The following is a 16,722-nucleotide window of genomic DNA, read 5'->3' as shown; positions in this document are numbered from 1 at the left end:
CCCCGGCCACCCTCTCCCCCTCCAGCAGCCCCGAGCTAGGAGGACGTGGGGGCCGGGGGCGCCCACGCCGGCCCCAGACCCCAGTAGAGCTAAAGGACACTGCCCGGGGAAGGGGGTGGGGACGCCCCGAGGACGTGCCCGCGGCGGGGTCAGGGGCGTCCGGAGGGCGGCGGCCCGGGCACGCGGAGCTGCCAGAGGGGCAGGTGAGTCGGCGGCGCCGCCCGGGTGGGGGCGTGCGCGCCAAAGTTCCCCGGCAGCGGCGAGCGCGCCGGACGCGCGGGGATCGGGGGCCGCTCGAGGCTGGCGAGGGGGCGGCAGAGGCGCCGGACGCGGTCGGGCTGGGGCACTGCGCCCTCCGGGGATCGGGAGACCCCGGCCCGGGAAGGGGCGCACGCCCGAGCAGACGGGCCCAGGGGGCCAGAGGGATCCGGACGCGGAAGGGGCGCCAGCGGCAAGGCGGTAGGGGCAGTGCCAAGACCCGAAAGTCCGCGAGGCCCATTGCAGTGCCAGCCGGTCGCCCCCTACCCCGCCTCCGGGCCGGGAGGTGTCAGCGGAGATGTCACGGGCGGCGATTATTCGCTGGTGCGCGCGGTCGTGCAGCCGCCACTGAAGGGGCGGGCGGGGGGGCCGCCGCCTCCGGGGAGACCGCCCAGAGCTGCGCCGTCAGCTCCGCAGCCCGCGCCCCGGGCACACGCGTCGCCGCCCCGCGCGCCCCCCACGGCAAAGTTCGGCTCAACTTTGAGGCGGGCCTTGACGCCCTGTCCCTTCCACCTCCCACCAGGTCCTCGGCGGCCGCGAGGAACCAGGCGGCGAACGGAGCGCAGCCCTAAGGCCCCCGCACGGCGGCGGGCGGCGACAGCGACAGCGGCGAGGGGACGCGGCGCGCCCGCGTGGGGGCGTCGGCCCGCGCCCGCAAGTGGGCGCCGACGGGGACCCGCGCTGCGCCGCGCTCCTCGGGGACCCCGCGGGCGGCCCGAGCCAGGCGCTGGCCTCCTGGAAGCCCCCGAGGGCGCCCGGACCTCGGTGGACTGAACAGAAGCCGCTTTCCCATTGATTCGGCCGGGCTGGGCGAGCGGCCGGGTGCCTGTGCCCGGAGGGCGTGCGGAAGGCAGAAGGGCAGGAAGTCGGTCTTCTGCAGCGAGGGTGGCGGCACCACGCAGGGGACGGAGCCTTCCTTATTTATGTGTCTGCCGGCATCTGCCTTTTTCACCCGAAGACTTCAGGGAGCATCTCGGAGCTGCGTTTCCCGCGTGTGAGGCACAGAAGGGCTGGATGCCTAAACAACATGATTATCCATTAACCTCCAAACTTTTCTTTTTTTAATCCAAAGAATATCGGTGATTTTTGTCCACTGCTAGCAGAAGAAGAGAGAACCCAGGGCCCTTGAGATGCAGCAAAATCCTTATTTATAAACAGGCCCGAGGTAGCGATATGCAAACCCCTTCTACTCAGTGAATTTTCTATCCTATGGATATCGGTCTTCAGATTTGAGACTGGAGAACAGTACTGTCTGCACTGGGTCCGGCAGCCTCCATCCTCTCAATGCCCAGTTTCCTCTGGGACTGCTGGCCTTCCCTGGAGATCAGAGCGGTCCTGTGTGCCATGGGCTGTATTCAGAGCATCGGGGGCAAAGCCAGAGTCTTCCGGGAAGGTATCACAGTGATCGACGTGAAGGCCTCTATTGACCCCATCCCCACGAGCATTGATGAGTCCTCCAGCGTGGTGCTCCGCTACCGGACACCCCACTTCCGTGCCTCGGCCCAGGTGGTCATGCCACCCATCCCCAAGAAGGAGACCTGGATCGTTGGCTGGATTCAGGCGTGCAGCCACATGGAGTTCTACAACCAGTATGGGGAGCAGGGCATGTGAGTACTGCTCAGGGGCGAGCCTTGGGGGCTGCTCGGGCTGGGGGAGCGGGGGGGCCTGGGGGTGCGGTCGGGGATTAGAGGGGCTCTCGCCAGGACCAGAGGGAGCTGTTAGGCAGACATGGCAGTGGCCTCTGGTCCTTCTTGGCCAGGTGACCTAGAGGGCTTGCCTGTTGATTCCGAGTAGGGTTACGGCTCTAGGACCTTCCCCTCCACCGTCCCTGGCTCCCGGGGTTCCTGCATCCCTCCCTGCAAGATGCTGAGAGCAGACGACATTCCACTGGGTCCAGGTTCCTCTTTGGCAAAGCACGTGTGCTGTCCTGGGTCACTAGAGAGGCCTCCGCCCGCACACGTGGTGGGTACTCAGGGAAGGGGAGCCCGGCCTCTGCAGCCTCCGGAATCAGTGTGCTGTGCTCTGTGTTGGGCCTGAACTTGTCCCCCGGCACTTTCAGAGGCACATCAGGACCTGGGGGAATGCTCTGTTGTCCCGGACAGAGCGTATTTGAGAGGACATCTAGTTTTAGAAACCCGGTTTGCTTTCCGGTGCAGTGTTTTCTCTCTCCCAGGCAGGAGGCCACGTTATGTAGACATCTAGTGTCAGTGTCCAGAAGGCTCCACTGGGCCGCTGACAGCTGACAGGAGCCCACCGGCCTCTTCTCTCCAGCCTGGTCTGCAAAATGTTCCCAGGAAAATGTAGCTCTCGGTGCGGCCCCTGGCCATCCCTTTTGGCATGTTCCTTGACCCTAGAGATGGTCATCCTGGGTGTGGAAGGGCCCCCGAAGACAGGGAGGTGACAACAGCTGTTTCTGAGCATGAGGACCCTTCTGAGAGCGCCAGGCACGTCCCGAGGCCAGCCCCCTCAGCTTGACGCGGTGACTGGCCACGGACACTGTCCCCCAGCCTGCCTCTCAGGGTCCGCCTGGGTAGCATCACTCCCAGTCCTGCAAGTGAGGAACGGGGGGGCTTTCCTCAAGACTTGGCACTCTTCACTGATTTAAGAACATCTTGGGCCACCTGAAATTAGAGGGGGTGGGGAGGGGACATATCTTATGGCTTCTCCACTTAATGACTCTGAAATTACCAGGGAAACAGGAGAACCATGGAAAAGCTAAAGCTAGGTGTAACCATGGCCGCCCCAGAGGTGCACTTGGGGCATATCGGGACACTCGTCCACTCCCCTCCGTCAACCTGACGTCTACATCCATGTCTTTAATTCTCAGAGTGGCTATTAAACCAGGCGCGGGGCTGACTTTCCACTCCAAGAAGGGAAACCTGATTCTTAGTTATTTGGTGTGGACCTTTTCCTAAGAAGTCTTAAGCCTGAAAATTTCTCAGGCTTTGCAAGACATCTGGGACAACTGGCAAGACACAAAGGTTTTTCTAGGGCTTTTAGGCTAAGCCTGCTTTCTTCCCTAGAAAGAGTAGGGAAGCCAGAGGGTCCTTCTTGGAAAGATACAAGCGCCAGGAGGAAGAAAGTTGGGGAGAATTAAAGGGACTAAGTTCTAGAGAGATGGATGAGGGCTGTTGGCAGGAGGGAGCAGGCCTGCTTGGAGCTTCCCTATCTGTGCACATGGGGCTGCAGAATCTCCAGGCTCTGAGAATGTGCGGGCACTATTGCTGGAGGCAGGCCTGCATCAGGAGACCTGGGATGACCTTTCTTTGTGCAAGTCCTTGGTTCCTGGTTAGAGGAATCCAGTGCACACCTAGACTGCAGTCAAGCCGACCTGGGCGGGAGTCCAGGCTCTGCCACTTTCCAGGGTGTGACCTTAGCCACTCTGACCCTCGGTTTCCTCGTCTGCAAAACTGGGGCCAGTCATAGCCCTTGCAGCATGGCTTATTGAATTACAGGAGATGACATTAGTCCAGCGGTCAGCACTATGCCAAGTCCGCGGTACACACTTACTGCTAGTGGCTGTCGTCTTTAGCGTTATTACTGTGATTATTCTTCAATCAGATGGGGATGGGGGGATGGTATCTGTCATGAGCTGAGAATCGTGGCTGAAACAACAGAATTCGGACAGACGTAAATTACTCCTTGTATTTAATTTTCTCCCCAGCCCTGGTCTTCGTCTTCTATACAGGCCCACTCCCTGACTTTTAAGAATTTAACAGTAGTGTAAGTCATGAACAATTCTTTTTTAAGTGGTTGAAGGCCGTTTTCCTTCCTCTCCATTTGTTTCCTCTTTATTCCCTCCCTTTCTTGGGACGCGCCTTCAACCCAGGGCTCTCTCTCTGTGTCCAGCACATCTCACTCTCCTGGGTCCACTGGGTTCCCATTTGGGACGGGACCAGCCCCGGAGAAAGGCAGAATTCGAGGCTCCTTAGAGGAGCAGAGTGGATTGGTCATTAATGGGCTTGGGCCCTGGAGTCAGAGTGACTGCCCAGGGCTGGCTCTCGGGCTTCGACAAGTCACCTCTTGGAGTTTCGGCTTTGCCATCTGTGTGCGCGGCTCAGAACTCCCCGTGGGCTGAGGATTCGGGGAGAGGACAGGTGTAGGTGACGGCCCTACGGCTGAAATGCTGGGTTGCAAGCTGCTCGATCGATTATTTGTCAACAAAATTTTATTAAGACACTGAATTACCAAATAGCACGGTTCCTCCAGCCCACGGGGAGGCTCTGCATTCAACGGGTGCCTTCTGCAAGTGAGAGGCTTGTTTAGAAAGAGCCTGGTGGCTGCTCCTGCTTAAATGTAAATGGAAGCATTTTGCTGTGATGTAAAAGCCCTTTCCGGCTCCCCTACCCCGAGCCTCCTGTGGTAACAAGCCTTCTACATGTTTTGAAGCCTCGAGATGTAAAAGAAAGTGAGGGCGGTGAGCGGTGGGACTGACTGGCAACCGCAGGCTACCTGGAACTGTCCCCTAACCTTGCCGGGACCAGGGCTGCCCTGGGTGTTGCAGGGCATTGAGCAGTGTCCCTGGTCTCTACCCACTCAATGCCAGCAGCCTCCTGTCCCTGTGTCCTGACAACCAAAAATGTCTCCAGATATCGCCCAATGTCCCCGGGAGGGGTGCAAAGTCATCCCTGGTTGAGAACTGCTGAGCTAGCTAGACCCAGACAGTCTGAATCCTTAAAATGACACCCACACACTGGGCTTTGGTGGCCTGCGGAGGGGACGGCCAGGCGGCTGAGGTTAGGTCGGGGCTTCCATTCTTGACAAACAGGCTTGTATTAAAAACATTAATTCCACATGCTTAACCGAAACCTGTACTACCCCCAGACATTATCCCTGCTTGAAATTAATCTCTAATCCGGGAGGGGAACTCTTCTGAATGACATTCTGGATTTGAAATATTTGAAATAGAACAAGGCACCCGGCCACCTCAGTGATGCCCGACTCTCACGGACAAGAGCTAGAAAATGGTGACTTTCTCGTGCCAGCTGGAGAGCATTCTATATGGTTTGGGGTCCAACCCACGTTGCTTTAAAAGCTACCCCCCAAAAAACCGTTGGAGACGCCTGCCTCCACAGCCCCGTCCTCCGCAATCCTCAGCTGCCACCTGTCAGCTGGCACAGTCTTCCGAGTGACAAGTCACAATTTCTCGCCTGTGTGGGAGATGCTCCATGTTATCCCTGGCTCGCCCTTCTCTGGAGCCCCCGAGGGATCTGGCCCATGGCCAAGGCCAATGCCAGCTTCTGGCTCGGGGTTCTGCCAAGGGGCGGGCTGAGGGGAGGAGGGCCGCTCAAGGGATGGAGTCTCTCTGGGCTGACAGTGCCACCTCCTGTGTCCTTGTCCGGCGGGCAGTGGCTCCACCATAGATGAGTGTGGCCTCCTTGGGCCTGGCTGGCAACCTCTCTGAGCCTCGCTGTTTCCCTCTATGAGGTGGGGAGAGGAGTCCCTCCTGTTGGGGCTGTCGTGAGGACTAGGTGAAACAGTGCGTGATGGGAACTAGTGCGGTGCCTGGTGAACACCCAAGCCCCGGACACGTGGTTGCTCTCCCTAGCGTAACGAGTAAGCAGTCACCAGTAGTGTCACCGGCAGAGTCAGCAGAGCTTGCTGGGTTGGAGTTGTCACTGTTCTTTCTTCTCCTGGGTTGGGTTACACACACCCGCCCACAGCATGAGGCTGCCCCAGCTTCCCGTCTCCCAAGGACCCCCTGAGGTCCTCATTTTATGGTCAGGCCACTTGCCCCAGGAGGCTTGCTCTGCCCCAGGGGGCCTGGGGCCAGGCCAGGAGGAATGGCCCTGGTGACCACGTGGCCTCTTCCTGAGCCGCCCCGTGCGGAACAATTGAGGATGATGCTTCCTTTCTGCGACCGGAAGGCGGTCTGGTCTCCCCCATCTGCGGGGCCTGGTGGAGGCAGGCGAGAGAGGGAAGTCCTGGTTTCCAGGCTTTGGGGTGGGAGGAAGTTGACGGGGGTGCCGCCCGGTCCCCAAAGAACTCCCCCTGGACCAGGCCCAGCCAAGCCAGCGTGCCAGTCCTTACCTTCCGAAGGCCGAAAACAAAGGCTGGAGGCTCCCAGAGACGTGCTAGGAGGCACCGATGGCTGCAGTGATCAGGGAAATGGCCAATTAAATATGGAGCTGCTTTTTCTTTTTTTTTTTCTCCCCGCTGATCGCATCTGGGTAAAAATGAAAAAGACCAGTAATGCCTGGTGTTGGGCAAGGGGGCTGGGGGTTGGACAGCCTCCCATGCTGTTTGTGGGGGTAGAGTTTGGGCAGCTTCTGGAAGGTGAGCTTTATCTACCACAATTTCAAGTACACATGCCCTTCAATGCTGCCCTTCTACTTCTAAGGTCTGTTTTGCAGAAACTGAGCCCCTGTCCCAGTGCCTGGCATGTAGTAGGCACACAAAAAATTATCTACTGAACAAATGAATTAACGAATACGTGAAGGAGGAAGCAGGGCGGAAGGATGTCTGTGTGGGGACAGAAGCTCCAGCACGGTACATAATCCCAAAGAGCCATGAGCAACCCAAGTGTCCATCAGTGGGGGTGACACTGGGCTTTGTCCACAGAGCAGAACAGGACAAGGCTGCTACATGAGGAGGAGCAGCCTGAGATTCTTACTGTATTAGCATCGTTGCATTAGAAAAAAAGTAAAATATATAGGGCAGGAGCCCATTTTTGTTAAGCATTGGGACGTATACTGACTGCGTGGATGTGCAGGGAACAAGCTCTAGAAGGCTGTTTACCAGAGTGTAATGTGGTGAGTAACCTCGGCGAGGGAGGGGGAGGCCCGGAAGACTTCCGTTTCTCACTTTATTGACTTCTCTATAGCTTGCTTTTTCTTTTTTTTATAAGAAAAACATTGCCTTTATAACTAAAAACTGAAACAGGCACAGTGGGCCCTTTTCCCCTCACATTAGGCCTGGGCAGAGAGGGGTGAGCGGGGAGGAAAAATAGTGTTTGTCCTTTGGGGTTCCCCAGGAGCAGGCAGGGAGGGGCCACCTCCAGCTCCTCCCTCGAGGAGCCAGTGCCTGGTGATCTGACTGGTGGGAGGGGGCCAGCCCAGTGGGCGGCCACCCGGGGCAGGAGTTAGGAAACCAGGGTCCCAGTCTGGTTTGGAAGGGGGCTCTTGGGCCTCATTTCTTAGAAAATCGCAAAATTTTACAGATTTTGAACTTTTTGCAAATTGCAAAAAAATTGTAAACGCTGTACAATTGGGGAGCAGGTGAGCTAATCCCTAAATGCCCCTCTGGCATGTGTGCAGGCGCTGAAACCCGCTGGCAAAAGCGCCTCATGCCCCAGAACAGCCCCTCTCGCCGTCCCGCCTCAAACCGCCACCTCTAAATGTCTTTCAGTGTGCCCGCCACCTGTGCGATGTGAAATAATACTTAGGTGAACCCGTTTAAGCCTAAGTGTAATTATAATTTAAAGCAACGTATTTATTCTAACGTATATTAGAAAAAAATCTATCTGTGCCTAGCATATCCAGCCTGTTATTTTAAAAGTGCATCTTAGGAAAAACTAAATTTAGTTGAGTTTTTAAAAATGTGATTAATTTTAAGGAAAAAAATTAAGTGAGTGATAACACAGGAGCTATGTAGACAGGACCAAAATGAGGAAAGAGATGTGAAGTTTGGGAACTCTGCTCTGAGACCATGTGGGCTGGGATGGTCCAGCTCTGGAGTCCAGAGACGAAAATACAGTCATAGAGCCTAGGAGAGGCGGGGCCCACGGGGGCATGAGGGGCCATCTGCACCCAGGAGAGCACCCAGGTCCAGGCTCGCTGCCCCTTCCTGGGGTGAAGCAGCTGGGAACGGTGTGCTCCCGCTGGGCCAAGGTCACAGGAGGGTCAAGTCCGTCCCCTCCCCTCTGAGGCACACCTCTGGCCTCTGGGCATCCCTGGTTTCCTTCACCCTCCACCGAGAGGCAGGGCCAGCTCCTGGCCGGTGGCGGGGCCTGGAGCCACAGGGTGACCCTCCCCAGCCCCCGTGGGTGCCCTTCGTCACAGCCTCAACACCTTCTCTGGTCTCCGGGGAAGGCCTTTCTGTAACGCCTTCAGACTCACACTCTTGGTCAGTCATGCTGCTTGGAGTCTGTGTGTGTGTGTGTGTTCATGTATGTGTGTGCGTGCATATGTGTGTATGTTGGGTGAGGGGCTGTTGGAGGCTGTGGGTAAGAGCTCACTCAGGCTGTGGCTCCTGCCTGGTGGTTTCCCAGTTCTGTGGCCCTGGGCCAGACCTCTCGTCTCCAGCTCTCCTCTATAAAACACCATCAGTCATACTGACAGCCTCAGCCATGACAGGAGGCAGGGGCCCTGAGTCGGGAGGGGCACAGCCTGTTAGAGGAAGGGCTGGTAGGTCTGGAGCCTGGGGAGGACTGGCGTGGCGTGGCGTGGTGTGTGTGTGTGTGTGTACACGAGTGACTCTTGGCTTCACCTGCATCTGGCTTTCAAGGCCTCGGGGAGTCATGGCAGGCTTAAGAGAGATGCTGACTCGGTCGGCAGCTCTGTGCAGCCCTTTCCCAGCGCGGTGGACAGTGTCAGCGGCGGGTCCCTGAGAACGACTGTTGAGCGCATGGCAGTGTGGCTGCAGAAGGAACGGGCGTCAAGGGGAGCTGAAGAGTCAGTTTCAGACAGGCTGCGAGGGTCCCCAGAAAGCATTCTGGGGTTCCGCTTCAAGCCTGGGCTTGCCCGCTGTCCTCGGGGTTCCCACACCTCTGGCACGAGGGCAGGAGTGTGAGCATGCCCACGGAAGCGGGCCAGTTTCTCGGGCGTGGGGACCGCTCAGTCCCACTGGGCCTTGTGCTCCATGCTCTGTGTTCAGTGCTCTGCTGTCACCACAATGAAATTCTTAATTTTTGAACAAGGGGCCTGGTGTTTTCACTTTGCACTGGTCCCACATGTTCTGGAGCCAGTGTTGTCCTAAAGACCAGTGCAGGCCGGCAAGCAAAGGGGAAGGACACGGGAGAGACCAGAGCCTCCTGCTTACCTGTGGGCGGCCTGACATGACCCCCCCGCTGGGGTCTGCACTGGGGCAGAAATGGGCATTTGCTCATGTTCACAAAGTCCCCCTCCTCCACACAGACCCGGGGACTGAGCGGGGGTGCGCCGGCACAGAGCTGGGAGCCTTGCCTACACCTTTTGGTGGCATCCATGCATCAGAGCCTGTACTGTCCCCTCCTCGTGCCAACAAGAAGGCTCAGGGTGTGCAGGGCTGGGGTCTGAGCTCACCCCTCCACCCCTGGAGCAGAAAACCCCAGGGTCTGCCTTGAAGCCCAAGGTCATTCCAGAACCAACAGGAAGTCTTAGAGGCAGTAACTGGGTGGAATCGTTCCTTTCAGAGCGTGGATAGTCTGAAAACATAAATGAGGTCAAAAGGGCTTCAGGTCACATTAGGGCTGGCAAATCCTACAGTGTTAGAGGCGCGCCTGCCTCAAGAGGTCTCCCAAAGTTTCCATGGTTTGCTGTTTACTGCGTACCAGGTAGTATATATCAACACCTTTCATGAAAAGCCTTGCAAGGTGGGTAGGATTACCCGCAGTGAATGGATGAGACAGGGCAGCTCAGAGATTTGTGACTTGGTCAGAGCTCGTGGCCAGGCGGAGCCTGGACCTGGGGCTGCTCTGCATCCCTCAGGAGCTGTGCCATTAGCCACCTTCCACTGCCTCGATGGGGAGACTGGACCACAGGGACCAGGGCCAGCCCAGCTGGCCTGTGATGATTTGAAAACAGACACCCGTGGCCCTGGTTCTGAGTAATAGCCCACATGAGCCCCGGCTGTCTGTCTGCCAGCTCATGAGAACTGTCACCCGTCTGTGACTGCGCCAGGGCCCAGGCACTTGGGGGCTGGGAGGAGGGACTGGGGAGGAAGCCCGAAGCTGGGGTCAGAGGCTGACAGAGAGAGAGAGGCCATTCTGGTATTAAGCTCTGCTTCCCCAAACCAGCCGGCTCTTAGGAAGTGAAACCCCCAAGGCAAGAGGAAGGGTCCTTTAACAAGATGGCTTTCTGCCTAAAAAAGACTTTTACGAGCAAGCGTAACCACTGTGAGAGGACAAGGGGGTGCCTTCCACGGTGGGAGGCTGGGCACGAGTGGGACACAGGCATCTGAGAAATTCAGTGCGGGGACTCTGACCCCTTCTCCCGTTCACGGTGCCTGTCCCTGGCGGGGAGCCGAACCCGCCGGCTTAGGACTGTTACCTCCTCCCTTGGAGTCTGATGAGTTCAGGGCCCCGGGCAGAAGATGGCCTACTAGGCAGGTGTTACCCTAATTTGTGACCTTTTTAATGAAGTAAACAGAAGAATTAGCAAAATTGCATTCTTAGTCATTCCTCCTGTAGTGGGCCCCAAGTTTGTTCACGGCTAACATTAAACGATGCATTTTAGTAGGGGAATGCATTTTTTAAACTGTGATAGGATATACGTAAAATTGACCATTTTAGCCATTTTTAAGTTCAGTGGCATTAAGTGCATCCACATTGTTGTGCATCTTTTTCATCTTCCCCAACTGAAGCTCTGCACCCCATGTCCCTCCCTCTGCTCCCCAGCAACCTCCCTTCTACTTCCTGTCTCTCTGAATCTGATTACTCTCAGGACCTCACATAAGTGGACTCATACAGTACTTGTCCTTTTGCGTCTGACTTATTTCACTTTGCATAATGTCTTCAAGGGTCATCCATGTTGTAAAGTCTGTGTCAGGATTTCCTTTTTAAAGGCTGAATAATATTCCATCATACGGATGGACCACACTTTATCCATCATCTGTCGATGGACACTTGGGTTGTTTCTACCTTTTCGCTACTGTGAGTAATGCTGCCATAACCAGGAATGCATTTTGTAAAGTAGTGTATTCTGGAAAGCACCGCTGGTGTACACAGGTGTGCAGGGTTCCGGGGGCAAAGTGTCCTGAGGTTAGATATGGCAGGAGCCCAGGCCTCACTGCTTAGCTGCATCGCCTTGGGAGAAAGACCCACACTCCCGCTCGCCTTACTTTAGTGGTCTAGGAGGGTGGGTGTGATTGTTGAGTCTTCAAGGGGTGGGCTTCCCAGATGCTGCTGTGCCTCCAGCCACATGTGTCCTCAGAGCAACTTGGGACAGACCAGCATCCTCTTCTACCTGAGAGTTATTATTATAGCAACAACAGTAACGACACAGTGCTAGTAGCCACCAAACACTGGCATTTGCCTTGCGCCCCGCCCTGGGCTGGCATGTTCCTGCCCGCATCCTTCCATGACCCCAGGTGGGGTGTGTGTGATGAATCTGGGGTCTAGGGAGGGCTGGGATTTTGCCCAGGGTCTCACACTAGTGAGAGGGAGGCTGAGACTTTTGGCAAGGCTGGTGGGTTTCCTGGGTCTGAGCTCCCGATAGCCCGGCTGCTTTCTTCTGCCCCAAGAAAGCTGAGCAAGTCGGGCTGACCAAGTGCTGTTGGTACTCAGGCCGGCCCGAAGCTGCGAGTGCAGGTTTTCTGGCAGCTGCTGCAAGGCCAGGAGGCATTGACTGAAAAGCTGACCCCGAGGCTGGGACTGCGTGCGGTGTTTTGAGATGGGGCTGGTTAGGTTTTCTTGGTTTCTACGGCTCCAAAGACAGGGGCCAACCAGGCGGGAGCAATTCTGGCTGTGCTGTGCTTCCTTTTCTAGGCGGGCATGAGCAGAAGGCCGGGGAGAGGGTGGGCACCGGGGAGAAGGGGGCACTGCTCCCAGTGCTGGCTGTGGCTGGGCAGAGGGCCAGGAAGCCCAGACCCACGTGTGGTGGAGGAGATGTAGAGCTGAGGGGCCGGAGCCTGAGTGAGGGCGCCGGGCGCTGGTTGCCGGCCCCTCACCCCGGTGCTGGGGGAGGGAGCAGGTGGCAGTGCTTGTCACAGGTGAAGACAGCGAAGCTCAGGGAGGGTGGGTGTTTGACCAGAGTCACATGCTGGTCAAAGAAGGGGCTGGAATCACTCCCAGATGTGCCGACTCCATGGCCACTGGGCTCTGAAGCCTTCTTTGGGCCCCTAAAGTGAGAAAGAAACTCACTGTCGCCTGCAGTCCCATCCAGGCCGCCTGAACGCCCTGCGTGGTCAGGAGAGACCCCTACCCTAGCCTCCCAGGGCCAGTGGCCTCCGCCCTAACCAAGATCTCAGGGCTGCCTGTGGCCATCCTACCAGCCACTGGGACACGGGGTGGAGGGCACAGCACATGTTGGGGCTCCCCGTCACTGTGCACCACTGCCAGGCCCCTCCATGGACATGTCCCCCTGGGGGCAGGGGCAGCTAGGGCTTCCTGAAGCCCAGCTGGAATCCAGCCCCATTTACAACGGTTTCCGGGGGTGGAGGGGGAGACCAACTTGAGATGATGCAAGAGAACAGGATGTGGCTTTTGAGGGTGGCTGTGTCTCGGGGAGCCCCGTTTCCCCAACATGATGTTGGGTGTCTGTTTACTGTCTGGTCCCCCCCGGGAGGTAAGCCCCATGGGTAGAGGGACTTGGAAGAAGAGCCTGTAGGTGGGTGGCTGGCTGAGTAAACTGGCCTTCCTGTCCTCAGGTCCAGCTGGGAGCTCCCGGACCTCCAGGAAGGCAAGATTGAGGCCATCAGCGACTCGGACGGGGTGAACTACCCCTGGTACGGCAACACCACAGAGACCTGCACCATCGTGGGCCCCACCAAGAGAGACTCCAAGTTCATCATCAGCATGAACGACAACTTTTACCCAAGTGTCACGTGGGCCGTGCCCGTCAGCGAGAGCAACGTGGCCAAACTGACCAACATCTACCGGGACCAGAGCTTCACCACGTGGCTGGTGGCCACCAACACCTCCACCAATGACATGATCATCTTGCAGACGCTTCACTGGCGCATGCAGCTCAGCATCGAGGTGAACCCCAACCGGCCCCTGGGCCAGCGCGCCCGGCTGCGGGAGCCCATCGCCCAGGACCAGCCCAAAATCCTGAGCAAGAACGAGCCGATCCCGCCCAGCGCCCTGGTCAAGCCCAACGCCAACGACGCTCAGGTCCTCATGTGGCGGCCCAAGTACGGGCAGCCGCTGGTGGTGATCCCGCCCAAGCACCGGTAACAGCCAGGGCGCCCCCAAGGTTACACCCAAATAATAACCCTGCTCCAAAACCCACAGGGACTCCGCAGTCATTCAGCAAAGTACAACCTTTCTACCTTGTCCAGCGGGCGGGTCTCACTGTGCGAACGCCCCCCAGGTGCCCCCGTCCTCCCGGAACCTGCTTCCCGGGGCAGGGGAGACCCAGGGGGGACCGACCAGCCCACGTGGCCCTCGGTGTCCTCTTGGGTCTGCTCTCCTCCCCTCGCGACTTCAGTCATTCACTTGCGACAGAGTCCCTGGAACAACTGCTTTTTTTCAGTTCTTTTTTTTTTTAACGCCTCTTCACGAGGCTCAGGGGTGGGACGAGGAGGAGCTGGTGGTGAGCCTGGTGGGCGCCTGCCCCGGCTGATTGCGGGTGTGGCGGCCCCTCCCCGGCAGCTCCCCCTCGTCCTCCGTCACGCGGCCTTATGTAGACTTGCTTTGCCAAACTTTTGCCTTAAGCTGAATTTAAAGAAAAAAACCCTGAAACAAAGAAAGCAGGATCTCTTTTCTACTGGACTTTTCATCTTCTGCCAGAGGTGAGGGAGGAGGGGGTTGGGTTAGGGACGAGAGAAAGGTGCACCTGAGCCCCGCCGCCCGCGTGTCAGCGGAAGGGCCCGGGGTGCAGATTTAGATCTAAAACCAGCTGCTTATTCTTTCGTTTTAGCAGAGCCGAAACCACGGACTCTGTCTAAAAAGCCCCTTCTCCCCACCCTGGCTAGAACACCCCCCGCCCTACCCCGTGCCTGCAGAGAAGGGCTGTGAGCTCGGGCCCAGGGTAGGTCGGCCAGGGGCTTCTCTCTCCTCTCTTCTCTGCAGCCGGAACTTGCCTCCAGTGTGTCTAGGAGGAGAGAGGGAGGGTCCTGTGAGTTACAGGCTGAGCCCAGGGAACGTCCCCATCTCAGTCCTCAGCGCCCATCCTCAGACAGGCCTGCGGGCACATCTAAGTGCGCAGCTTTTCTGTTTCCATCTCCACTGGTCCCAAACGCCTGGAGGGCCAGCCACCTTACCCAGCTGCAGTTCACAGGTAAAAGGGCCCACACCTCCTTCCCCGCACCTTCTCAGGGACGCCCCTCCCAGGCGCTCTGGGGGCGGGCTGCCGACAGGCTCTGAGCACCACGTGCTGGAGGTGCGGGGCACCCAAAGATCGGTGTTCCTGGCTCTGGGAAGGCTGGGGAGGCAGGAGGTAGACTCTTGCTGCCCGGCCTCGAAGGAGCAGACCAGGGCCCAGGGCTGGGGGACTGAGGGGACTGGGCTTGAGGCTGGTCTGGGACAGTAAGGCCAGTCCTCGAGGCCACCCTCCCTCGGGACCTGGCCTGTGGGAGCCCCAGGACTTGGGCCTGAGTGTCGCCAAGCTTTTTTTCTCTCTCTCTCTCTCTCTTTTTTTTTAAGCAATGTCTGCCTTGAAGGCTGCTTGCAGGAGCTGAGGGGACACCCAGCTAAAGCCCCTTCCTCCAAGCTTGCCAAACCCACAGCTACACCACCTGGGCCCCTCATTCAGACTAATAATATTCAAGCACAGAAAACTGTCAGATAAGAAAAATAATCCATTTCTGCTGCAGATGAGCCACTTGTAGGAGTCCCGGTGACAGTGTGGGAGGGCGCCGGTCACTGAATCCTTGCTCTGCTCCTTTATCCACGTGATATTGTATTTATTCAAGGGGTGCTTAATGTCCAGCCATCTCCCGAGCCCGCTCCTGATGGGAGGCGTGCAGCTATCCTGGAACAACTGGGCCAGAAACAGCTTTGTGCGGCCGGCTGCCAGCCTGGTGCTTGGGGGACCCCTGTCAGGCCGGGGACCTTCCCTCTGGAAACTGCCGGTTCCCCTTGGTGTGTTTGGAGGCCCTGCCACCCAGAGAGGCCATGGCCTCTAGTGAGGGGGACGATGGTTCCCCGCTCTACCTCTGGGGACAGGCTGGGGAGGGGCCGCCGTGGACGGGACCTGGCCCCTCGGTGGCATGGCCCTTCTCTGCACTCAGGTCTTTCTTGCACTAAATAGGAGAAAGGGCCCTGGGCGAGGGGTCAGGACCCAGAGTTCTGGTTCGGGCTGGGTCATCACTAAGGAGTTCTTACTGGAGGTGGGGTGGGAGCGGGAAGGAGCAGTAAGGGGTGGTCCCAAGCTGTTTCGGGCGGAGCCCCCCAAGCCCACACTCCCTGGGTGTGAGCAGGCCCCCTCGACGGGGCCAGCGCTGTGCCCACCTGGAGGGGCGCTGTTGCTCTGGCTGCCTCCACCTCGGCCTACCGCATGCCCAGGCCCCCAGCTCAGCTTGCTCCCTGGCTCATCCCCACCCCCCACCAGCCCCGTCCTCTCTGCCCCTCCCAGCCTCTCTGAAGACAGGGCTGGGAAGACCCCGCGGGGGCCGTAGGTCCAGCTGAGGATGCTCAGCTCAGCTTGCTCCCTTGGCCTCCTCCCTCATGGAGCACAGGCCCCAGGCGTCTTACCTGGGTCCCCGACCCCTCTGGTGTCCCCCTCCCTGGCGTGGACACACTCCGCCAGCAATAAGGACCGTCCATGGTCGTGGAGAGTACTGTGAAAACAAACCAGTGCACTTACCAGGAGGCACAAGACTCTTGAAGAAAATGTAAAATGAATCTTTTTAACAACAACAACAACAAACATTCACAAAGAGAAATAAAATGTAATTTTAAAGTAGGCCTGGCCAGGGTCTGGATGTTTCTGAAGCAGCGGTTCATTCTGGGGTTGATGGCCCTGTTTCCGGCCCAGGGAGTGAACGTATTAGGGAGGGTGGGCGCATGGCTGCAGCCCAGGGGTTCTGGTGCTAAGGGCCCAGAAGAACCTAGGGAAGGCTGACGTCTGCAGTCCTGGGACTTCAGTCCCCACCCAAAGTGCCCCCTGGCTGGGCCCCTGCGTGGATGAGGGGCAGGAGACTTAGATGTGGAGCTAGGGCTTGGGGGCAGCTCGGCTTTCTGGCAAGCAGTAACAACCTGTGTGGCAAGGGGGGGTTAGTGTTTCCACTGGGTCCTTACGCACAGACTTGCAAGCCCGTTTCCATATGGAGGAACAGCTTCTGGGACAATGTCGACATATGACATGCCCTGCCCCACAGCCGGGGAAAGGGGTTGTGTGGGGTCAAAGCACCGACAGTAAATGTCTTTTCCTTCTACTGGAACTTTCTTATGGAAGGATGGGAGGTGGGGCAGGTCCTGGGGCCATGTGGGCTCTAAAGGTGGACCACAGATTCAAGGCCATTGTTGTGAGTTTGAACAAGACACTGAGCCCTTCTGAGTCCCACTTACCTTGTTTGGAAGATGGGTGGTAGCCAGCCATCTCCTGGCAGATGTGGTGAGAACACACTATGCTACTCGGTTTCTGGGTGTTAACTCAGTGAATCCCAACACACCAGGTGTTATCCTGACGCCCATTTCACAGATGAGGAAATTAAGGGCGAACA

The 16,722-nt window shown here is 57.8% G+C and overlaps 1 protein-coding gene across 3 annotated transcripts; it reads left to right on the top strand.

The window, feature by feature from the left end:
- Positions 1-911: 911 nt before the first annotated feature.
- On the top strand, positions 912-15,962 carry FAM78A (family with sequence similarity 78 member A). 3 transcript variants are annotated; one of them, XM_064490623.1, is made up of 4 exons: positions 912-1,865; positions 12,763-13,287; positions 14,129-14,336; positions 14,971-15,962. In XM_064490623.1, exons 1-4 carry the CDS (start codon positions 1,543-1,545, stop codon positions 15,181-15,183), a joined length of 1,269 nt encoding a protein of 422 aa, XP_064346693.1. In that variant the 5' UTR covers positions 912-1,542; the 3' UTR covers positions 15,184-15,962. The 3 variants fall into 3 exon arrangements, with proteins under 3 accessions (XP_064346693.1, XP_064346694.1, XP_064346692.1); XM_064490624.1 differs by having other exon boundaries at positions 14,702-15,113; XM_064490622.1 differs by having other exon boundaries at positions 14,129-15,113.
- The last annotated feature ends 760 nt before the right edge of the window (positions 15,963-16,722 follow it).

This window comes from Camelus dromedarius, chromosome 10, assembly GCF_036321535.1.
Source record: "Camelus dromedarius isolate mCamDro1 chromosome 10, mCamDro1.pat, whole genome shotgun sequence".
In the NCBI taxonomy this organism is placed as follows: domain Eukaryota; kingdom Metazoa; phylum Chordata; class Mammalia; order Artiodactyla; family Camelidae; genus Camelus; species Camelus dromedarius.
The sequence above is the reverse complement of the archived record's forward strand: the minus strand, read 5'-3'. Positions and strand labels throughout refer to the sequence as shown.